The sequence below is a fragment of the Rhinolophus sinicus genome, chromosome 3, assembly GCF_057876585.1.
Source record: "Rhinolophus sinicus isolate RSI-liver-muscle chromosome 3, RSI-T2T, whole genome shotgun sequence".
NCBI lineage: Eukaryota > Metazoa > Chordata > Mammalia > Chiroptera > Rhinolophidae > Rhinolophus > Rhinolophus sinicus.
The window spans coordinates 197,996,293-198,020,087 of record NC_142503.1 but is presented as its reverse complement, the minus strand read 5'-3'; the positions used below and the strand labels follow the sequence as shown (position 1 = coordinate 198,020,087).

Genomic DNA, 23,795 nt, shown 5'->3' with positions numbered 1-23,795 from the left:
GGGGTTTGAGGGCGGACGGAGGCCTCGCTTCAAGCCTGCGGCCCCGCTGTGCATGGCCCTTGAGTGCACTGGGGTCCCCCTGGGGCTGTGGGTGGGATGGGGCGCTCAGTCCTGGGAGCCCCATGGCACCAAGAGCAGGCCCCGGCATCTGCCTTGGTGAGCCCGGTGCTGGCTCTCACACCTCATCTCGTTTCCGGCAGCCGGTGCAGGATCCAAGCACAGGCCGTTCTGTGGGCGTGGGAGCGGCCATGGGGTCAGAGGTGGTGCTGTGCCCTGACAGGAGCCAGGCTGCAGGCTGGGCTGCGCCCGTTCACATGGGGCCCAGGGCACAGGCCCAGGTGACACAGAGCCCTGGGCTCACTCTACTCGCCCCTCCTCATTTTGCAAATGGGGAAACTGAGCCTTAGGAGAAGGGAATGTGGAGGCCACACACTGAGTTTGTGACAGAGCAGGCCTGTCCTGACTTTTACATCGCTGTGTGTCTCCTCACACACAGAGGGACCATCTCGCACGAGGCTCTGAGGTCCCCACACTAGGGACACTCAGGGTGCAGCCTGACCACGTCCGTGTCTCCCCGCCCAGCCGCACTCCCCTGGCTGGCTGCCCCCCACAGAGGACAGTGCAGCTGTGTGGCCCTGGGCAACCGATGTGACTTCTTCTTGCTCCTTTGTGCCCACATCACAGGTGCAAGTGTGCGGAGAAAATGAGGGGCCATGTGTGAAGTCCCCAGGGCAGTGTCCACCCAGCCCGAGTGCAAATCACTGGGGCACTAAAAGGTGGGGCTGTGTCGGCTCTGTAGCTTTGGGCACGTCACTTAACCTCTCAGGACCCCCTCACCTCCCTTATAAAACAGGACACTTCATTTTTGGGTCTTGGGAGCAGGACCTTGGGTCAGAGATCAGGTGACTCATCCAAGTCACTGCTGGTTAGGGTTGCAGAACCTCCCACCCCCCCATTTGCTAAAACCAGTAGGTACTTCATGTTCCCTGAGCAATCCCAGGATTAGGATACACAGGTAAGGGCTGGCCCCGCAGGTGTTGGGGGAGGCAGGTGTTTGAGGGAGGTGCAGGTCCGTTCCCAGCCCCCGGAGTGCAAGGGCTTCTGCCAGAAGAGCTGTGCCTGTTGACGTCCACTCGTCAGACCTTGCTTGCTGCGCTTCGTCCCCCAGCCTGGTGGGAAGAGCAGCTGAGCTCTGCGGGAGCTTGCCGGACAAAGGCTGTGTGCAGGCAGGCTCTCCGGGATCCTGGGTGGACCCCAATGGCCCCACGCTGAACCTCTGTGCTCTGGTCCCTGCACGGAACTGCCCTCCCCCATAATGGGGTCTGTGTTCCTGTCCCTCAGTGTCTGTCCCTCTGGGAGAGGAGCCTGACTAAAAACAGCAGAAGCGAGGAGAAAAGGCTAAGAGGGTGGAGTGACTTACCCAACCCTTCTTTTAAGGGGTAAACATACTATCAATTTGCGGGGGAAATGACCAGCATTAATTTTTAAAAGCTGGTTACAGAAACAAAGTACCTGTGGTCTGATTAAAACCAGTGGATGCACCTGGGGAAAAAAGACTGGAAGGAAATGCTGCTTGGAAAGGGTTCACGGTCATTATGCTCAAGCGGAGGGAGAGCCTATGGCTACATTTTTAATTTCCGCCATTTCCTTTTTGTTTTTTCCCCTACATTTTATCAATTTCGTGATAAAGTTATATCTAAAACAACTCATTTTTTAAAAGAAGGACAAAGCCATCACTGGACATTAAATGGCACCGTTAAGAGTCTTCTGTGTCATCTTAAAAGCAGCAAGAAATAATTTACTAGACTACCTCAACTCCTAAGTCTGCCAATTTTGCAATCTGCATTTTTCAATTACATTAAAAGCATTTTCCCAGATTGCTTTATTCTTCCCTTAATGACAAGGGATGAGACTGGATGCGGCCGGTTCACTTCCCAGGGTGCTGTTTCCCACCCCCACCCCTCGTCAGCATCTGGCCAGCACACGGCCCTGCCCTGGGTACACGGCACTGTCCAATGAAATGAAGTTTTCAGAATGGAAAACACATCTTGGGTTCTGCCACACTTTCCTTGTTCTTCCTTCAACCCAAGGATTTTTCTGGAAGGTGCAAGCTTGCAAGGGCCTTCTGGCAGCACATGAGAAGTGGGAATGTCTCATTTGTTGGCCTCGAGAATGTCGCAGCTTTCATATGAGGGAGAAGAGTGTCAACAAAATTTCACTTCCCACAAAGAGAAGGTTCCAGCTCAGGATGTCGCAGCTCTTCCCAGAGGCTTGGCAGCTGCTGTCGTACAGCCTGAAGCCCTCTCGCCCAGCCAAGCCCAGGACAATTCAGATGACCCTGCAAAACTTTCCCCGAAGGAAAACACGGAAAGGGCGGGAAGGGAGAGGGGCAAACACGGTGCCCAGAGAGGAAAGTCCCCCCACACGAGGTCCCAGCTGCACACAGCCACCCAACCTCGCTGTGTGCTCTCAGGCAAGTGTCTTTCCCTCTCTGGGCCTCCATCACATGAAGATGGAACCGCATTATCTCTGTGCAGGCAGGCAGGCACCACCCACTCTGTCCTCGCCTTCACCTAATTACCCTTGATGCACTGTTAGTCATCCCCAAACACCCAACGCCCACCACAACCCAGCCCTCCTCCCCAGCTGGGCGTCTCTGCCAACAGCTTTGCCTCGTGCTTGGAATAAATTGCCGATCATGTGCATCACGCCCCACGACTCCTCACTCTACACATCAAATCATTTCTCCATCTCATTCTGCAAAATCCATCAAAAATAATTCTTTCCAAACTGAAATAAAGCCTCACTTGAATCCATCAATTCCTTTTCTTTGAATCGGAGATATATTACCTGCTACAAAGCACATCTAAGATACCCTAATCCAATCAGAATATGCTAACAATGATAAATCGACGGGGTCCTGTAACACATGAAAATGCAGAGCCAAACCGCCACGGAAATCAACCCTTCTCCTCGTGCCCCTGAGCAGACCCGCGAGGCTTTTGAAGCTGTTTTTGGGACAGAGCTGAGGCACCATTGGGTGAGGGGACATGCTTTCCCATCCGTTATTCTCAGAGGCAGAAGAGCAGAGTGGGGATTTGAGCTTTTGCTCAGGCTGTATAGTCTGACCGGCAGCTTCCCATCTTGCCTATACCATTCACCAGCTGTGTGACGGCAGGCAAATCCCTTAACCTCTCTGTGCCTCAACTTCCTTATCTGTGTGGTGGAAATGAGGACAGCCCGTGCCTTAGGCCTGTTGCGAAGACGAGATAGAGTACCTAGAACTATGGCAAGTAGGTGGTAAGCCCTTGGGGACAGTTAGCTCTCTCCACCCTCTCATCTGGCCCCCCAGTCAGAGGTCACAGAGCTGGCAAGCGGCGCAGTGAAACCCCAGTTTGGGTCTTCAGCCTCCAGACCAAAGTCTTTTTCCTCAGATGCACATGGGAAGGGGGCCCGGACCCGGCTGACCCAGATGCCACCCTGGCCAGAGGAAGGTGGGCACACCTTCCCTGCCCCCGGCCTCACTGTCCTGGGTTCCGCCAGGTGTGAAACCGCCCCTCCCAGCCCTGGGGGACTGGCCAGGGCCTGTGAGAATCATTTTCTTCTATCACATTTAAATGTAATCAGTTTGGAGAGGTGGACCCAGCCCTCCAATGGGTACCTTCTAATTGCGCAGTTTATGAAGAGGGAGCGGTAAATGATTTGGTACAAACAATCCAAAAAACTTAAAAGAATTTAAAAGTATCTATCTCGGGAACACTGATATTGAAACTTTGGAAAACTGTGTATCTATAGGCAGACTATGAAAAGATTCACAAAAACAACTTACATTTAGTGGAGGACTCTAGCTTGTCTTTTCTCTAATTGTTTTTTAACTAATCAACACAGGATGAGGAGCATCTGAAACATGATTCAAACATGCTTCATCAGCCCCTCCCGAGTACAGGGACCAGGCTGGGTCTTCCCATTTCTTCTCCATGGCAACAACCCCACGAGGTAGCCATTATCCCTATTTTACCAATGAGAAAATTAGGGGATCAGAGAGGTTAAGTGATTTTCCGAAAGTCACACAGCAACCAAGCAGAAGCTATGGACCGGGAACCCAGGAGTCTCATATAACCATGGCACAGAAGGTCTGTCAATCTACCCAGGTTCCACACACCACACAAAGGCTTTAGCTAACGCCCATCTTAACTGCACCCAATGCAGCAAAAAAGGCAACATTTACATACAGCCATGTTCACTGCAGTACTATTTTTTTAAAAAAAAGCAGGACATGATAGGAAACAACAGGAAAATAGCAAAGTTTTGGATTTGAGACAGTCATAAAAATATGTTTGGGGAAGGTTTTTTAATAAGGTAGAAAAATGCCCCTTACACGCAGTACAAAAAATGGGGAGGGGTGTTGAATCGAAAGTGTGGGCCCAATTCTGTAAACGCACAGGCGCGTCCTGTCCAGGCCACGGGAGGTCCCAGTGTTAAAGAGGTGCTGACTGGGGGTCTGTTTTCTCCTTCATGCTTCACGGTTTCTGCACCTTCAAAGTGTCTCACAATAAGCATCTATCAATATTACATTCACAATCAAAAAGGAAGATTTTAAAAGTATTTTAAGGTAGTTTGTAATTGAAAGAATTCCTAGTGCAAATCATGTTGTAAAACAAATAAACGACACCTAATTCATACATTTAAAATCCTCTGCGTTTCAGAACTCCAGGTTTTCACACACAGACAGTAGGTCCCTGGAAGCAAGAAACATGCCAGATGCCTTTGGGAATCCCTCCGACGCCTGGCGGGGCTCCGCACACAGGCGGACAGTAAGGGGTGGCTGTGTTTGGTTCAAGGCCATGGCTGTGCTTTTTCCTTCAAAAAGGGCCTCAAGGTCTGGGTGCTACCTTTACGTGCAGTGGGTAGTCAAACGTGCGGAGCCAAACGAGGACACAGGGAGATGAGAAGGGTACATAAAAGGGTGTTCGTGCTGGGATCAGAGCTATGAAAAACAGATGCATGCGACCGACGGGGGCAGGAAGGGATCGTCGGGAAGGAAAACAGAGCATCGGTGCGGAATTATGAGTCATTGTTTTATTTTGCTTAATTTCTCTAGCTGTAAATTTTTCAAAACTAATATAAGCATATTTTACAGCTCAGAGAACATTTAGAACATATTAAAATAAGTATCTTTCCACTGTAATGTGCCCAATTGAAATTTATGAATTCCAAAGCTGCATTTTAAACAGAGGAAGGAACTGGCACTCCACGTTCTTTAGATTAATCAGGTGGCTTGTGTTGTTTTCCTCCTGATCAGGAAAAAAAGTCCTATTTCAGTAAACGTTACCTTGAATCAAGGATTCTTCCACATTCTAGAAGCTTGAGTGAGCTGCTTAGACTAAGTCTTCCTGTGCCCCCTAGTGGCAAATGGGATTCATGCACTTAGAAGACAATCCTTTCCCAAAGATTGGAAATAAAGTTTAAAAATTTTAATCTTTATTGATCACTTAACATGTACAAAACCTTGTGCCAGGTGTTACAGGGAATATAAAAATGGGCCTGGCACAGGCCCCAGGCTGAAGTAGCTTAAAGTCTACAAGGCGTAGAAGATACGGTTCCATGGCTACGCAGGTAGAATGAGATGCCAGTGCAGAGGGAAAAAATTCCCAGGGTAAGCAGAACAGGAGCACACAGAAAGTACCTACTATGTGCCAGGCACCATGCTAGGTAATTCATATCCAATATCATTTATTTTTCACGAAAACCCAGCACGGCATGTGTAATTTCTCCACTCTACATACACTGATTGAGGTTCAAGTAACTTGCCCGAGATCACACAGCCAATCATGGCAGAGGGAGGATTCAAACTAAAGTTCTGTGACCCCATCCCTCAAGCTCTTCCCTCCTTCCTGATCCAACGGAGGGGGCACGAAGGCACTCTGGCAGACTTCGACCAAAAGACAAGGGGAAAGGCACCCTAGGGGACAGAGCGCGGAGTTGGGGATACCCTCTCGCACCCACCTCTTCTAGCTCATTGCCCACCGCACCCAGCACTGCTCGTCAGCAGGACTGGGCTGCAGCCGGCCAGGCCTCCTGTCTGTGCCCACCACCCTGCCCCAGTCCAGACTGTCCGCATAACGCCTCCCATGTATCCCTCTTCTCGGATCAGGTCACGAGACCACCCCCACCAGATCTAACACGCCGCCCTCCCTCTGACACCAGGGTGGGAAAAGAACACCATCCTGCCCATGGCTGCCAGCTGCCCACTAGACTGCACGTTTGCCCCAAATCAATGTGCCAAATACCTCTGCCACTGAAAACTCAACTACCTTACAGTAGGGAGAACCCCGGCTGAACTGTTTGCATCCGAGGCTTACAACCCTGATTTTCAAGACACACAGTAAGAAGAGGGTCAGCACATGCTGACCCCAGTAGCCACTGCGGTGGTCGTGCTCTACCCCAGAGCCACCTCCAATGCGACCCCTGTGGCCTGCCGTGAGGGACCAACAGTGCAGTGGACAGGGCTCCCCGGTGGAGGAGACACACCACCTCCTCGAGACGCCGGGCACAGCGACTGTGTTGCAGCCCCACAGCAGACAGCACTGGACCCTGAGCAGAGGGACAGTCCCTCGCCTCAGCAGCCTTCCCAGGCTGGGCCACGTGCGCCCTCTTCTGGTCATGAGGGGTCACTGCTGGTTGGCTGCTCCCTGGTCCCCTCAGGCGCCCAGGTGCACGGGACCCAGCACACTGATCTACGCTACAGATTCCCTCTAACACTGAGACAACAACACCCCAAATCAATGGTTTCACCCAAATGCTCAATTTGCAAACTATCATGGGGATGTCTCCGCTCAGGAAACCGAAACCTCCAGGGAGAAAGTGACCCGAGCAAGGCCCACAGAGCCTCTCCCTGACACCAGGTGCAGAACCGTCCCCACGGGGTTCTGGGCCTGCCCTCGCCATCAGAAGACACAACCCCATGGGCAGTGGGAGCCCTGCAGCCCGCCACCTATCTCCGCCCCCCTGCGACCCAGCCTGTCCTTCGAGGCCACCCCACAAGCCGGCCTCCTCCTCAACTCTGTGCTGTCAAAGTGCCAGACTGTCCCTCCCTCCAGGGTCCCAGAAAGGGGCTGCCAGGCCCCTCAGTAACAAAGGGTTTGGCCCACCTGTAACAAAACTCCACCACGTGCCTGGCATTAGACACACAGCCCCTGGGTATTTGTCCCACGTGAGAAGCCCCAGCCACAGGGCCCATAAGCTTATTCTATCAGGAAAGAAACAGGTCACGAAACTGACAGCGATGGAGCCGGACCCCGAGCGAGACCACTCAGATCACCCACACAGGCGCCCCGGAAACCCTCCCGACAGCTCCTGGCCACGGGTCAGGCCCCACACGGCCCTCATGGCGCAGCCTCAGGAGGGAGAGGTGAGGAGCCGCAGGGCTGTTCCATGCACAGCGAGCACTCCCGGAGCCCCGAGCACACGTCAGAGCCCCCAGCCTCGCAGGAAGAGCGTGTAGAGCCCTCGGCTCCACACGGAAGACAGAACACAACACCGGGCACCCAAAACTCTATTAGCCTTTCCAGAAAAGCACAGACAAGTCATGTCAGGACTCAAGTTGGCCACTTAACGATACTCATCGATTTAGCTCATTTCAGACGTCACTGCAAGTGGGCTTCCTTTCTTCGTTTCAGAAAACGCCTCCCTAGGGAAAAAGCTCAAACCAGAACTTGCAAATACAATGTCCTGGGCAGGTTGGTTCCAGAACTCTGAGGAAAACAGAGGGAGGAAGTGACATTCATTGAACACCTATGGGGTACCTAGCTCTGGGCCAGGGGTTCGTTAAGCGTTTTTCTCACATGATCACATGACACAGGTGTGATTATGCCCTTTACAGATGAGACCCCCGACTCACAACGGGGCCGGCGGGCCAGCTGACCAGCTACCCGCAGCGAAGCTGGATCCCAAGCCACGGCGCTCCTACTCCAAAGCCACTTTCTTTCTCTCCAGGAAGCTTCTGTTGAGCTCTCATTTATTTGGTACCTATTACATTCCAGTGCTCTGCTAGGGGCCAAGGAGAGTGGGGGGGACAGAGAGGACAGCCCAGAGGGGCGGCGCCAGGTGACAGGCAGGTGCCACACACCTGTCACCCTAGGCCTTGCTTCCTGCCAGTCTGCATGACTTCACAGAAGTTCAAACAAATAACGGTGGAAAAACGCATTTCTGTGCGAACTGGAAGCCCCCCCAGGACAGCCGCAGGCTACTTTCCCAGCCTCGGGCCCCTCAGCCCACTGAGGCCCCTCAAGGCCTCCGGTGCTTAGAGCCAAGAACACTCTTCCATACCCCCACCCTCTTCACCAAGTGCACCTTCCATCCTTCCGGAAGCTTCACCACGCCCTCCCACTGGCTTCCCGTAGAACTGGAGTCCCCCTGGGGGTCCCGTCCTCATAGGCCTGAGCCTAGGGCTGTGGGACCCTCTTCACTTATTGTGGCTCCTACCACACTGCGCGCCCTGAAGTCAGGGTCCAGGTCTATCTACCTTTGCGCCCCCTGCATCCAGTCAGCACCTGGCACAGAGCTGGCATCGCTCAACACCCCACGGGGGTCACAGAGGACGTCCCGAGTTCCCGGGCTCGGCCCTGGGCCTGCTTTCTTCTCCGATTGTTCTCGCTCTGAGACCACATCCTCCCGGGACTTCAGCATGTCTGGACGGCCTGGGCGCCCCAGGGACAAGGACTAGCGTCCTCTGATGGGGCCACACGGACCACAGATCCAGGGTGGCCACAAAACCCTCTCCTGAATGCAACAAAGACAGTTACAGAAATTCCCAAAAAGTCATGCTCAGCCTGTACCCATCCCCTACGTCACTGTCTTGAAAAATAAAACATCCCAGCAGTTTATTCCTAAGAGGACCTGAAAAGAGCAGATCCACTCACATCTTACCTTGACGGTTTTATCCATAGACGCCGAGAGAAGCATGTGGCTCTTCGAAATGACTGGACACCACTGAATGCTGTTGACGGGGCCCCTGTGGCCTCTTAGGTGGAAGAGAACCTTCCTGGAAATCTGGGTTTCTTTATACTGAGTGTCCAAATAAGGCTGAATAAACTCGGACACTCTGGGGGCCACACAGAGAGGGGCTGGGGCCGGGGCCCGCCCTGCAGAGGGACCCTGCGTCCCCACGTCTTTACTCTTGCCTGTTTCTGTGCTTAAAGCTTGCAGCTGTCTTAGTCTTTTGGGGGTATAGGGTACCACACAGTCCTCGCGCCTTTTCCTCTCAAGACAGGTGCCATTGTGACCTGGGCTTTCAGATTTGGTTTGGACACAGAAAGATGGCTCAGGAGAGTTGTACGTTCCGCGGGAGAGTTTCACCTGCTTCAAGCGGGCAGCTGCCAGGGGCACGTGACCAGCTGGAGCGTGGTTGGTCCACAGGGAAGGACGAGGACACTCACTTGTGGGGAAGGTGACTTCAGGCTCCGTCCTGGGCCATTGCAGCCTCTGGCTGGGGCAAGATCCTGGGTCACTCCTCCAGAGCCGAACCAGTGGGAGACGCTGGCCGGCTGGCCCTTCCCAGGGGCCGTGCGTGGTGGGCAGCGCTCTGCCTTCAGACACGTCCAGGTCTCCTGATGAGAAAGCCCGCCCACAAGGTCCGACCACGTCAGCAGTGCCTTCCCTCGGGCCGGCAGCACTAGAACTTGCCAGGGGCCCGGTCTCAGCCTCTGAGTCGGAGTCGTCATAAGCCACCAAGGAAGCCATTGCAAACACAGCTTCCCGATGTCCTTCGAGGACAAACTACCTGAGACCAAACAAAGGCATGTGTCAGATAATGGGCATGGAGGAGTATTTACCAGTGCAGAGAGTTAACAGAAAACATGCTGCCTGGCAAAGCTGAGACAGGAAACGCATAGGAATAAACACATAAAACACGAGGCCTTTTCTATACACCAGGCATAATTAGTCAGAAGACATTTTTTTTAAATGAAGACTATGGAATATCTGGGAATAAATTTAACAAAAATACTAATACAGTGGTACCTCAGTGTTCGAACGTGATCCGTTCCGGAAGCCCGTTCGAGTTCTGAAACGTTCGAAATCAGCCGACAGCTCGGCCTCAGGATCTTGCACTCAGCAGAAACCGCATGACATGTTCGACTTCCGAGGTGTGTTCAAAAACCGAAGCATTTTCTTCCAGGTTTACGGCGTTCATAAACCGAAATGTTCGTCAACGGATACGTTCGAAAACCGAGGTACTACTGTAATAAGCAAGATCTATATGAAAAAACTACAGATTTATTGAAAGACACAAAAGAGAACCTGAAAAAGTGTACACACAATTCCTGAACAGAAAGACTCGGAACTTTAACGATGCCTTTTGGAAGGTCGATTTGGGGAGGAGTATCTATTACAAACATAAACACATAAAGTTTTTACTGCAACAACCTCACGTTAGAACTGTATCCTACACAAACACTAGCGTATGTTTTCAAAGATAGATGTACAAGGAGAGCCTGCGGCACTGTTTACTAGGCATACACTCATCAGCAGGGATGAGGTTAGGTCTGAAAATACATAAACGGAAAGACATCCAGAATCCACCAATTGGGAAAAGCGTGCCACCCTCACCTTCGCCCTCCCTCCTGCTCCGGTCTTTAACTTCTATTTCCTCTGCCTAGAATTCTCTTCCCCCAAATATCCCATCTTGACTATAAGCCAGACCCCTGGAAAGACAGACCCACAAAGGAGGCCGGGTTGCCTGAGGCATCAGTCACCATCAATCCTGAGGGTGTGATCCAACTCTGCCCGTCTCACTGCTACCACAGACTCGTATAGCAGTGAATCGTATATCCTTTTCCAAACAATTCTTCCTGAAGTTCTGAACCACCATACGTGATAAATTGTAGCCAACTAGTTTCTAGAAAGAAGTATTCAGTCTGAAGTTCAGTCCTGTGCTAACAGAAAGAACCGTCAAGAGGAAAGCAAGGATGCTGGCCACATCCCGGGCAGCAGAGGGCGTGGTGGAGCAGTACTGAAAGCTTCCGCAAGGACCAACTTCTGACAGTCCAGTGTGCCCTCTGGAAAACACCACGCTGAGCTCCTCCTCCCACATGTGGGGTCAGGCCAGCGCCAGAAGATTCCCTCTGCGTCATCTGTTAAGCCATTCCAGACAGCCTGTCTTCCCCTAGACAGTGGGTTTCACGTTGCATGGAACAAACCCCCCACCCCTTCCACACTTTCCCCCAAAGGGCACCATTCACCTGAAGAGCTCCATTGCCAAACAAGCTAGGTCATCCGCCTCCTCCAAAAATCCCACCCCACCTGCAGCCTACACCCAAAGCCATCGTCTACATAAAACATCTACCATGAGCCAGCCCATCTCAAATGGAACCAACATAAAGGAATATAAACTAATGGAACTGAGCGCCGTGAATGATTTGGCATTTCTGTTCTCTGCATACTCAGCCTGGTCCTGAGCCCACCCTGGGCAGACATCTCACCTGTCTCCACTCCTGTGCCCAGCAGCCCATTCCTTCCTGTCAAAGGTTCCCACCTCCAGGGCATCGTGAGGACGGATTCCCACCCACCCAGTGGTCCAGAGTGGTCCACTCACACGAGAGGCTGATGGCCGGGATTAAAGAGGAGGTGTGCGGCAAAACAATCAGAGTAGTGGCATTCCTAACAAGGAAAGGCAGCAAAGACCGGATGAACAATGGAGGGTGGACGACAGGGCTCCCGGTAACACCTGCTTCATGCACATTTCGTTCATTCAGCTGACAAACGTTGATGGAGGCTCGGCAAGCCCACACTAGGCACTAGGAATGCCACAGCGACAGTAAACCACATGCCAGTGGGGACAGACCATCACCAAGTGAAACAGGGCATGCCAGTTGGTGAGAAACAGTAAAACAGAGGAGAGTAGGGGCGGCCGTGGGCTTGGGGTTGCAGTTTCATCTCAGGAGGCCGACTCGGGCCTAAGAGGAAGGTGACATCTGAGAAATGCTCTGGGAGGTGAGGGAGCAGAGGTGGTGAGAAGCACTGGAGCCAGAACCAACAAATCCAATCAAACGGCTGAGGCAGGAGCAAGGATGACTCGAGGAAAACAGGCAAAATGAGAGAACACGGGCAGTCATTGGGACCAACATAAACTTGAGAGGAAAACAGTGTTTTCTGCCTTTTATATTTCTGAGGCAAAAGGGGGGAAAGATTTTTCATGGAAAGAGGGGGGTGGTTAAACGAAGAGGAAGTGGTACAGCTGGAAGAAACGTCGTCATGGGAGAAATGAGGATTCGGAAGGGGGTGTGGCAATGACAGTCACTAGAGTGTCAGCTCCTCCAGGGCAGGACTTGCGATGTTTTGTTCACTGTTTGATCCCCGCAGCTGGTGGGAGGGGGCAGAGACAGTAAAAGAAACAGGATATTCTCATTCAACAAACATTTCCTCATTACCCGCTCTGTGCCAAGCTTTATGTTGGGTCTGGTGTGGACAGAGGTGAAACACAAAACACGGGTCCAGAGGCCACAGACTAACCAAGGCAACAAACAAGATACGACCAGAGATGGGGTTTGAAGGATGAACAGGAGGAGTTAGCGCAACTGTCACGAGCGAGAGGTAAGGCTGGTTCGGAGCTCTACGCGTTCGGAAGGAACCGAAGATGAAGGACAGGCGAGCGGCGGTGAAAGTCCCGCGCAAAACACACCGAGCGCTCGGGCCGCTGCCGGGTGCCTGCCCCCTCCCGCCCCTGGCCCGCCGCTCACCACACGCACCGGAAGCGCTCGGTCCTCCCAGAGCCCGTCCGACCTGCACTCCGCCAACTAGTCGCGTTCCGCCGGCGCCCGAACAGCCAACCAATCAGCGGTGGCCTCCGTCCCGACCCCGTGTGAACAGCCAACGAGAACGCAGCCTGGCCGGAAGTTGTTCCGGCCGGACGGCGTTTCCACGGACGCCCTGGAACCACCCCCGCCCCCGCCCCCAGCGCAGTGTCTGAGCCGGCTGCGCTGACAGGTCCGCATGGGCGGGTAAGTGAGGGGATGAGGGAAGGGAGGGAGGGAGGGAGACTGGGGCGGCGCGCTCCCGGAGCCGCCCTCACGCCGGGGTCGGAGTCGCCCTCACGCCGGGGTCGGGAGTATCTCCCTCAGATCCTGGCTCGCTGCTTACCGGGTTCTGGCACCACGAGGAGCGCGGAGGCTGCCACCGCGCCCCTCGACCCCGGCTGTCGCCCACTCCCGCCGGCACCGACCCTTCATCCTCAAGTGCCTGCATGTGCTAGGGGCTTTGCCTATAGTTTCGCACTTAGTTCTCCCACTGTAAAGTTAGGAGGCTCCTTTATGGCCACATCACAGATCAGAAAACCGTGGGTGAAGCCGGGAGGTCATTTGACTTGCCCGAGGTCTTCAAACAAGAAAATGCCCAAGCTGGATTGAAATCCAGACCTGTCTGACCCCGGAACGCCTGGTCTTTCCACTGCATTGCGCCGCCTCGGTGCACAATGGCCGCAGGGAATGTACAGCCCGCCCCCCACGACTATACATTAACAGTAGTTGCTCATCCTGATGCTGAGGGTGTGGAACGGGAAGAGGGCGGGAGGTTATGTGGAGGCCAGCCTGGGTATGGGGCGGCTGATGCAATGACCAGCAATGGTTCGGTTCTCAGGAAGGTTTCTTTGCTCTCCACCCGCGCCCCCCGCCCAGCCCACCCCTGACTGGACAGACTCATCAAGGAAGTTAGAAAAGAGGCTCAACTGCTTGTGCGAATCTGGGTGATTTCTAAGAAACCCCTCCTGCAAATAGCTGAAGGGTGAGGTAAACCGAGAGAAAAAGAGAAGAGCCTTTCATTAAAAGGAAACTGAAAGGAAAGGGAGGAGTACAAAAAGACAAGATCCCTGCTGCCCAGGCTTTCTCGGACCCGGACTGGCTGCCTGGCCACCACCTCTGCAGTGTCTGCCACAGCCTGGGTATGTATTGCCATCTTTTGTTAGGTTTGAGCTTATTAGTATTTGCACCAGCCTTTTACCAAAGTGTTGGAAACCTTGGCTTAGGGAACGAGGGCTTGTTCCTCAAGATCGGGGTGCTGTGCGTTTTCTTTCACCCTGTTGACCTAGGGAATAGAGATACTGGGTGAGCAGATGCCTGACTGGATTCACAGCTTGTCTTGCAGCACCTTCACGTTGGCTGTCATATTTTTCACTAACGAGGCCTCCTTAAATAGCCAACATCCAAACATTAGCGTTCTCATTATGATACTCAAAACTACCTTATCATGCCTGGCTTCATATAAATTAATGTCTCCTTTGCTTTTTAAGATAATGTTCATTTTATTACCTTTCATCTCCATGTTTACAAAACAAAAAGTGAACATAATCCGTTCCAAGGTTTGAAGTATTAAAGAACTTGCTCTAAAGAAGTCATCTTCTTGTGTCTGGGAACTTGACAGCCCAAGGCGATTGTCACCCACACTCTGGGGCCAGGATGTGCAGGATGGTGTCCCACTTCCTGGTGATATTCCAGGCATTCAGAAACGCCTGGGTCACCTGTTCAGCTGTTCTCAGCGGCTTCAGAATTGGTTATCTTAATGCCACCTTTCCTCCAAATCGCAGAATTGTTGTGTTCTGATCTTATCTGTGAGATTTAGTATGGCCAAAGTCATTGTCATGCTTTTCTGGAACAGTTCCATCATTCTTCTTTTCACCCCCAAACTGGATCCAATTTCTTCAAGTTCCTGTTATGTTCCTACAGAACAATAGAACCTTTCAAAGTGAGCACAAGATTCAAGTTCTTGGGAAAAAAAGGAATTGAGAGTTCATTTTTAAGAGACTTTTAGTTTTCTCTTTTTTTAAAAAAAGTTTTATTTATTTTAAGTGTGTTTTTCCATGACCTATCAGCTCTAAGTCAAGTAGTAGTTTCAGTCTAGTTGCGGAGGGCACAGCTCACAGTGGCCCATGTGGGGATCGGACCGGCAACCTTGTTGTTAAGAGCACCGCGCTCTAACCAACTGAGCTAACTGGCCACACCCCCTTAGTTTTCTTTGTAAGGTATGTTGTGATGTGCCGGGGAGTAGGGCATTTGGCTCTTTACACGCCCAGGACTTTCTGTAGAGGGATAATAGATGACTTCACAGATTATAGCTTCATTTCGCTCTTGTAGATTATAATATTTGTTAAATAGATAAAGCAGAGACGTCATCAAAATGGCGGCGTGAGGTGAGCCTCTGTAAAGCTCCCCTAGAATTTACAACTAATTGAACAACAGTAAGTCCACAAAGGACTCCCTGCACAGCACACAGGCAAGACGAAGAGGCCTGCTACTGAATTCACCTACAGGTGGGCAAATCGCACGAGCGGGGGAGGAGGGAAGGGAGAAGTACAGAGATGGAGCCGCGCGGGCACAGGACACAGACGTAGCTCACTGCTCGGAGCTTGCTGCATCCTGGAACTACCGCAGCTGCGGGAGAGGGAAGAACTCGGACTGCTAGGGCTCTGCTTATAGTCCACAGGGCTGAGGGGGCAGCATATAACACGGCTGAACCCAACGCTCACGGCAGAGACCTCAGAGAAAAGACTGAGGGAAGAAGGCTGAAAACGGTGGTTTAAGCCCTGTGGGGACAGAGCCCCAGAAAGCAGTTTCCAGGCTCTCGGCCTCACATAGAAAGGTGCTGGCTCAGGTAGTAAATGGCCATCAACTGTGATTGGATGGCCATCAGCTATGGCTAGTTGGCCGTCAGCTGTAATCAGTGAGCCATTGGCCACTAATATAACTGCTGTGGCTACGCCAGCAAAAAAAAATGGGGGCTAGCGGGGGCCGGCCCGGTGGCTCAGGCGGTTAGAGCTCCGTGCTTCTAACTCCAAAGGCTGCCGGTTCGATTCCCACATGGGCCAGTGGGCTCTCAACCACAAGGTTGCCAGTTCAATTCCTCGAGTCCCGCAAGGGATGGTGGGCTCTGCCCCCTTCAACTAATATTGAATACGGCACCTTGAGCTGAGCTGCCTTCCGGATGGCTCAGTTGTTGGTTGGAGCGCAGGCTCTCAACCACAAGATTGCCAGTTCAATTCCTCGACTCCCGCAAGGGATGGTGGGCAGCGTCCCCTGCAACTAAGATTGAACACGGCACCTTGAGCTGAGCTGCCTTCCGGATGGCTCAGATGTTGGTTGGAGCGCAGGCTCTCAACCACAAGATTGCCAGTTCAATTCCTCGACTCCCTCAAGGGATGGTGGGCAGCGCCCCCTGCAACTAAAATTGAACACGGCACCTTGAACTGAGCTGCCGCTGAGCTCCCAGATGGCTCAGTTGGTTGGAGCATGTCCTCTCAACCACAAGGTTGCCGGTTCGACTCCCGCAAGGGACGGTGGGCTGTGCCCCCTGCAACTAGAAAACGGCAACTGGACCTGGAGCTGAGCTGTGACCTCCACAACTAAGACTAAAAGGACAACAACTTGCGCTGAACAGAACCCTCCACAACTAAGATTGAAAGGACAACAACTTGACTTGGAAAAAAGTCCTGAAGTACACCCTGTTCCCCAATAAAGTCCTGTTCCCCTTCCCCAATAAAATCTTAAAAAAAAATAAAAAAAAATAAAAAATGGGGGCTAGCAAGAAGATGGCGGCTGGGCTGGCAAGCGTGGATTGCAGTTAGGATGGCGTTTTGCGGACAGTGTGGATCTAGCCTTCAGTGAGACTGTAGTGCCGCCAGCGAGAATATACTAGTATGACTCCCCTACCTATGGCTCCGCGGGTGTTCCTTTTGGGCCTCACCATGTCCTGCGTTCTCTTGTGGGGAGCGGGAGCAGAGACCCCGCTGGACACCCCGCACGACAAATGGCGTAGTCGGCAGGATATGGTGCCGGCCAAGGCTCTCCAAAAGGCGGTGGAGCAGTTTGTGTGTATGAACACCCAGTCTGAGGAAGACCAGGAGGAGCAGCTACCGGAGAGCTGGACCCCCGTGGAGGGGTGGGAGGACGTGGACGGTTCTCCCACCAGCACAGGAAAAGCCATGAAGCTGCTAGAGAGATGGAGCCCTGTGGAGAGGTGGAAAGATGTGGACGGTTCCCCAACCAGCACAGGCCGGAGAAAGCAAAGGTCGTTGCAGCCCTGTGTCCGGGAAGATTGGTGGTACCCTAAGAAGTCCAGGAAGTCTGTCCATGCCCAGAAGTACTGGTGGTGCCCTGAGAAACCCTGGCTGTATCCGGGAAAACTAGTGGTACCCTAAGAAGCCCAGGAAGTCTGGCTGTGCCCAGAAGCACTGGTGGTGCCCTGAGAAACTCTGGCTGTGCCTGGGGAGACTGGTGGTACCCTAAGAAGCCCAGGAAGTCTGGCCATGCCCAGGAGTACTGGTGGTGGCCCGAGAAACCATGGCTGTACCCGGGGAAACTAGTGGTACCCTAAGAAGCCCAGGAAGTCTGGCTGTGCCCAGAAGCACTGGTGGTGCCCTGAGAAACCCTGGTTGTGTCCAGGAAGACTAGTGGTACCCTAAGAAGCCCAGGAAGTCTGGCTGTGCCCAGAAGTATTGGTGGTGCCCTGAGAAACCCTGGCTGTGCCCAGAGAGCCTGGCTGTGTCCAGGATATTGCATTCACCTCCAGGCTCCTCGCACAGGGCCCCTCGCGGAAGATGCTTGTCGCGTAGATTGTGAGGCGAGAGCCTGTAGGGGTGGAGTGTGGGGACAGAGCCCCAGAAAGCAGTTTCCAGGCTCTCGGCCTCACATAGAAAGGTGCTGGCTCAGGTAGTAAATGGCCATCAACTGTGATTGGATGGCTATCAGCTGTGGCTACTTGGCCGTCAGCTGTAACCAGTGAGCCATTGGCCACTAATATAACTACTGTGGCTACGCTAGCAAAAAAATGGGGCCTAGCAAGAAGATGGTGGCTTGGCTGGCAAGCGCGGATTGCAGTTAGGATGGCGATTTGCGGACAGTGTGGATCCAGCCTCCAGTGAGACTATAGTGCCACCAGCGAGAACATACTAGTATGACTCCCCTACCTATGGCTCCACGGGTGTTCCTTTTGGGCCTCACCATGTCCTGCGTTCTCTTGTGGGGAGCGGGAGCAGAGACCCCGCCAGACGCCCCGCACGACAAGCCCTCACTGTCGAGCAGAGAATAGAAGCCTTAGGCACTGAGACTAGCCGCCCCCTCCCCACCCTCCCAGAGCGCGCCCCGCCCCCAGCTGCCTGGTGCTAGAAACGGAACAGTAGCAGTGTCAGATCAAAAGAATAGAATATTTGCTGTTCTGAGAACTGTGGACCGCAGACACAGATTCGCAGCCCAACCAGTTCCAGCAAAGGGGAGGGAGCTGTGGAAGCAGGACCGGCTGTGGTGGTGGTCGCTGCCATTGCTCTGGGCCACCTCTCACAACTCACCCCTCCACTGGCCCCACCTATCTGGGTGGATCCCTGCAGGAGTAAACAGAACTACTAAAACATACAGGCTCTGAATCTGGTGCAGGAAGAGCTTTGGAACTTCAAAAACTCTCTGCATACCCACTGGGACACTGCGCCCTGTGACCTAGGCAAACGATTAACAGAGGAGAAGCCCATCTCCCAGGGAATCCCCCCATTGTGTGAGAAGCTGGAATAGTGCAGAGAAAACATAGCACTACTGTGTGAGAGAGGGGAAAAAAGGCTGTCGGAGAAAAAATAAAACATCCTACCAACAAGTACTGGAAAACAAAAGAAAGACCTCTTCCTATCAGCCTGTTGCAGAAGCCACTCCTGTAGATGTCTAGGAAGAGAAATAGTAAATCCATAATTGCCATGAATAACCAAGGCAACAAGACAGCTCAGAAAGAAAGTGAAAAGTCTCCAGAAAAGAAACTTAAAGATACGGAAACATGTGACTTAAATGACAGAGAATTCAAGATTGCAGTTCAGAAAAAACTCAACGAGATGCAAGAAAACACAGATAGGCAGTTAAATGAACTCAGAAACACAATCAAAGAACAGCATGAGCATTTTACGAAAAAGATTGAAATTTTGAAAAAGAACCAAATAGAATTTCTGGAGATTAAGAACTCAATAGAAGAAATTAAGAATGAAATAACCAGCTTAGGTAGTAGAGTTGACCAGATGGAGGAAAGAATCAGTGACATCGAAGATAGAAACCTGGAAATTACACAGATGGAAGAAGAAAGACACTTGAGACTTAAAAGAAATGAAAGAACTCTACAAGAACTTTCTGACTCCATCAGAAAGAGCAATATAAGAATAGTGGGCATACCAGAAGGAGAAGAAAGAGAGAAGGGAACAGAGAATATATTCAAACAAATTGTCGATGAGAACTTCCCAAACTTGTGGACAGAACTGGACCCTCGAATCCAAGAAGCAAATAGAATACCTCATTACCTCAATCCCAACAGGCCTTCTCCAAGGCACATTGTATTGAAGCTGTCTAAAATCAGCGACAAATTAAGAATCCTCAAGGCAGCCAGGGAAAAGAAGATGGTAACTTACAAAGGAAAGCCCATTAGATCATCATCAGATTTTTCAGCAGAAACTCTACAAGCCAGGAGGAAGTGGAACCAAATATTCAAACTATTGAAAGAGAGAAATTATGAGCCAAGAATAATACATCCAGCAAAGATATCCTTTAGATATGAAGGAGGAATAAAGACCTTTCCAGAAATACAGAAGCTGAGGGAATTTTCTAATACACGACCTGCCCTACGAAAAATACTAAACGAGGCTATTCGACGACCATCAACAGGGACAATTTGTGGCAACCAAAACATAAAAAGGGGGAGAGTAAAGGCCTGAACCGGAATATGGGAATGGAGAAAGTAAGCGTGCTGAAGAAAATGGAATACTCTAAATATCAAACTTTCTTTTACATAAACTTAAGGGTAACCACTCAAAAAAAAATCCAGAACTGAAATATGTACTGTAATAAAAGAAGAAACAGAGGGAAACATCATAGAATACCACCACACAGAAATAATAGACAACAACAAAAAGGCAAAGAAACAATGGAGACACAGCCTTACCAGAAAAATAAAGATAGAATGACAGGAAATCCTCACATATCAATAATCACCCTAAATGTAAATGGACTGAACTCACCAATAAAAAGGCACAGAGTAGCAGATTGGATCACAAAACTAAACCCAACCATATGCTGTCTCCAAGAGACACATCTCAGCTACAAGGACAAGCATAGATTCAAAGTGAAAGAGTGGAAATTGACACTCCAAGCAAATGATACCCAGAGAAAATCAGGTGTAGCCATAATGATATCAGATGAAACAGACTTCAGGATAAAAAAGGTAACAAGAGACAAAGATGGACAGTTCATAATGGTAAAGGGGACTATACAACAAGAAGACGTAACAGTCATCAATATTTATGCCCCCAATCAGGGAGCACCGAAATATACCAAGCAACTACTAACAGAACTAAAGGGAGAAATTGACCAAAACACAATTATACTAGGGGACTTAAATACATCATTGACAGCTATGGATAGATCATCCAAACAGAAAATAAATAACAAAATAGCAGCCCTAAATTACACATTAGATAAAATGGACATAATTCACATTTATGGAGCACTTCATCCTAAAACATCAGACTATACATTCTTTTCTGGTGTACATGGAACATTCTCAAGGATAGACCGTATATTGGGACATAAAATCAGCCTCAGCAAATTTAAGAAGATTGAAATCATACCGAGCATATTCTCTGATCGCAGGGCTTTGAAATTGGATATCAACTGCAAAAAGAAAGCAGGAAAAAACACAAATACATGGAGATTAAACAACATACTTTTAAAAAACGACTGGGTCAAAGAAGAAATTAGAGGAGAGATCAAAAGATACATAGAAACAAATGACAATGAAAATACATCCTACCAAAATTTTTGGGATGCAGCGAAAGCAGTTTTAAGAGGGAAATTTATATCATTACAAGCCTATCTCAAGAAACAAGAAAAATCCCAAATAAATAACCTCATGTTACACCTTAGAGAACTAGAAAAAGAACAAGTGAAACCCAAGGTCAGCAGAAGAAAGGAAATAACAAAAATCAGAGCAGAACTAAATGAAATAGAGAACAAAAAGACAATAGAAAAAAATAATGTGACAAAGAGCTGGTTCTTTGAAAAGATTAACAAAATTGACAAACCCTTGGCTAGACTAACTAAGATAAAAAGACAGAAGACACTAGTTAACAAAATCAGAAATGAAAAAGGGGAAGTTATCACGGACACCACAGAAATACAAAGGATCATCCAAGAATACTATGAAGGACTATATGCCACCAAACTCAATAACCTAGAAGAAATGGACAAGTTCTTAGAAACATAATAGCTTTCCAAGGCTGAACCATGAAGAACTGGAAAATCTAAACAGACCGATCACCAGTAACGAAATTGAATCAGTCATCCAAAACCTTCCCAAAAGCAAAAGTCCGGGACCAGATGGCTTCACTAGTGAATTCTACCAAACCGGCAAAGAGGATCTAATACCAATCCTGCTCAAACTCTTCCAAAAAATTGAAGAAGAGACAGTACTCCCTAACTCATTTTATGAGGCCAACATTACCCTGATACCAAAACCTGGTAAGGACAGCACAAAAAAAGAAAACTACAGACCAATATCTCTGATGAATACAGATGCAAAAATCCTAAATAAAATTCTAGCAAATCAAATACAACAATGCATTAAAAAGATTATTCATCACGACCAAGTGGGGTTCATCCCCGGGGCACAAGGATGGTTCAACATCCACAAATCCATCAATGTGATACATCACATAAACAAAATAAAGGACAAAAATCATATGATTATATCAATTGATGCAAAAAATCATTTGACAAGATACAACATCCATTTATGATTAAAATACTTAATAAAATAGGTACAGTAGGAAAATACCTTAACATAATAAAGGCCACATATGACAAGCCCTCAGCTAATCTCATAATTAATGGTGAAAAACTGAAGCCCTTTGCTCTACGTTCAGGAACATGACAGGGCTGTCCCCTATCACCTCTGCTTTTCAACATAGTGTTGGAAGTCCTTGCCAGAGCAATCAGGCAAGAGGAAGAAATAAAAGACATCCAAATTGGGAATGAAGAAGTTAAATTATCACTCTTTGCAGATGACATGATACTATATATAGAAAACCCTAAAGACTCCACCAAAAAGCTATTAGAAACAATCAATGAATACAGTAAAGTTGCTGGCTACAAAATCAATGTACAAAAGTCCATTGCTTTCCTATATACTAACAATGAAGTCTCAGAAAAAGAAATACAAAAAACAATTCCTTTTGCAATTGCAGCAAAAAGAATAAAATACTGAGGAATAAACTTAACCAAGAATGTGAAGGACCTATATGCTGAAAACTAAGACATTTTTTAAAGAAATTGAAGAAGACACAAAGAAATGGAAAGACATTCTATGCTCATGGATTGGAAGAATCAACATAGTTAAAATGGCCATATTACCCAAAGCAATATACAGATTTAACGCAATCCCCATCAAAATCCCAATGGCATTTTTTAAAGAAATTGAACAAAAAAATCATCAGATTTGTTTGGAACCACGAAAGACCCTGAATAGCCAAAGCAATCTTAAGAAAAAAGAACAATAATGGAGGTATCACACTTACTGACTTTAGCTTGTACTACGGGGCTACAATAATCAAAACAGCATGGTATTGGCAGAAAAACAGACACGTAGACCAATGGAATAGAATTGAGAACCCAGAAATAAAACCACATAAATATGGACAGACAATTTTTGACAAAGAAGCTAAAAACATACAATGGAGGAAAGACAGCCTCTTCAATAAATGGTGCTGGGAGAATTGGATAGCCACGTGCAAAAGAATGAAACTGGACTGCTATTTGTCACCATGTACCAAAATTAATTCAAAATGGATCAAAGACTTAAGCATAAGACCTGACACAATAAACTGCATAGAAGAAAACATAAGTACTAAACTTATGGACCTTGGGTTCAAAGAGCATTTTATGAATTTGACTCCAAAGGCAATGGAAGTAAAAGGTAAAATAAACGAATGGGACTATATGAAACTTAAAATCTTCTGCACAGCAAAAGAAACCATCGACAAACTAAAGAGGCAACCAACTGAATGGGAGAAGATTTTTGCAAACAGTGCCTCCGATAAGGGGCTAATATCCAAAATATGCAAGGAACTCATGCAATCAACAACAAAAAAACAAACAACCCAATTGAAAAATGGGCAGAGGACCTGGAGAGACATTTCTCCAAAGAGGACATACAATTGGCAAATAGATACATGAAAAAATGTTCAACATTACTAATCATCAGAGAAATGCAAATAAAAATCACAATGAGATATCACCTCACCTCAGTGAGAATGGCTATCATCAACAAGACAAATAGTAACCAGTGTTGGAGAGGCTGCGGAGAAAAAGGAACCCTCATACACTGTTGGTGGGAATGCAGACTGGTGCAGCCGTTATGGAAGGCAGTGTGGAGGTTCCTCAAAAAATTACGAATAGAATTACCATATGACCCAGCAATCCCTCTCTGGGTATCTACCCAAAAAATCTGAAAACATTTAGAGATAAAGACATGTGTGCTCCAATGTTCATTGCAGCTTTGTTTACGGTGGCCAAGACATGGAAACAACCAAAATGTCCTTCGATAGATGAATGGATAAAGAAGTTGTGGTATATATACACAATGGAATACTATTCGGTGGTAAGAAAAGATGATATAGGAACATTTGTGACAACATCGATGGATCTTGAGAGTATAATGCTGAGCGAGATAAGTCAGACAGAAAAAGCAGAGAACCATATGATTTTACTGATATGTGGTATATAAACTAAAAACAA

At 49.2% G+C, this 23,795-nt stretch overlaps 3 protein-coding genes across 4 annotated transcripts in view; 1 reads left to right on the top strand and 2 right to left on the bottom strand.

Annotated features, from left to right (window-relative positions):
* Positions 1 to 9,055, bottom strand: part of LOC109455624 (WD repeat-containing protein 25) — a 159,357-nt gene extending 150,302 nt beyond the window's left edge. Inside the window, exon 1 of the mRNA XM_088797484.1 lies at positions 8,929 to 9,055. The gene's annotated coding sequence lies outside the window, so the exon portion shown is untranslated. The remainder of the gene's footprint in view (positions 1 to 8,928) is intronic.
* On the bottom strand, positions 4 to 11,584 carry LOC141570501 (WD repeat-containing protein 25-like). Its single transcript, XM_074326935.2, has 3 exons — positions 10,021 to 11,584; positions 8,929 to 9,781; positions 4 to 5,294 (listed from the first exon to the last, which is right to left on the bottom strand). Exons 2-3 carry the CDS (start codon positions 9,739 to 9,741, stop codon positions 5,205 to 5,207), a joined length of 903 nt encoding a protein of 300 aa, XP_074183036.2. The 5' UTR covers positions 9,742 to 9,781; positions 10,021 to 11,584; the 3' UTR covers positions 4 to 5,204.
* A 1,261-nt stretch (positions 11,585 to 12,845) lies between these two features.
* The window catches only part of WARS1 (tryptophanyl-tRNA synthetase 1), a 31,709-nt gene continuing 20,759 nt past the window's right edge, over positions 12,846 to 23,795 (top strand). The window contains exons 1-2 of one of the 2 annotated variants that reach the window (XM_074326930.2): positions 12,846 to 12,998; positions 13,671 to 13,933. The gene's annotated coding sequence lies outside the window, so the exon portion shown is untranslated. The remainder of the gene's footprint in view (positions 12,999 to 13,670; positions 13,934 to 23,795) is intronic. The other variant, XM_074326932.2, reaches the window with a different exon arrangement.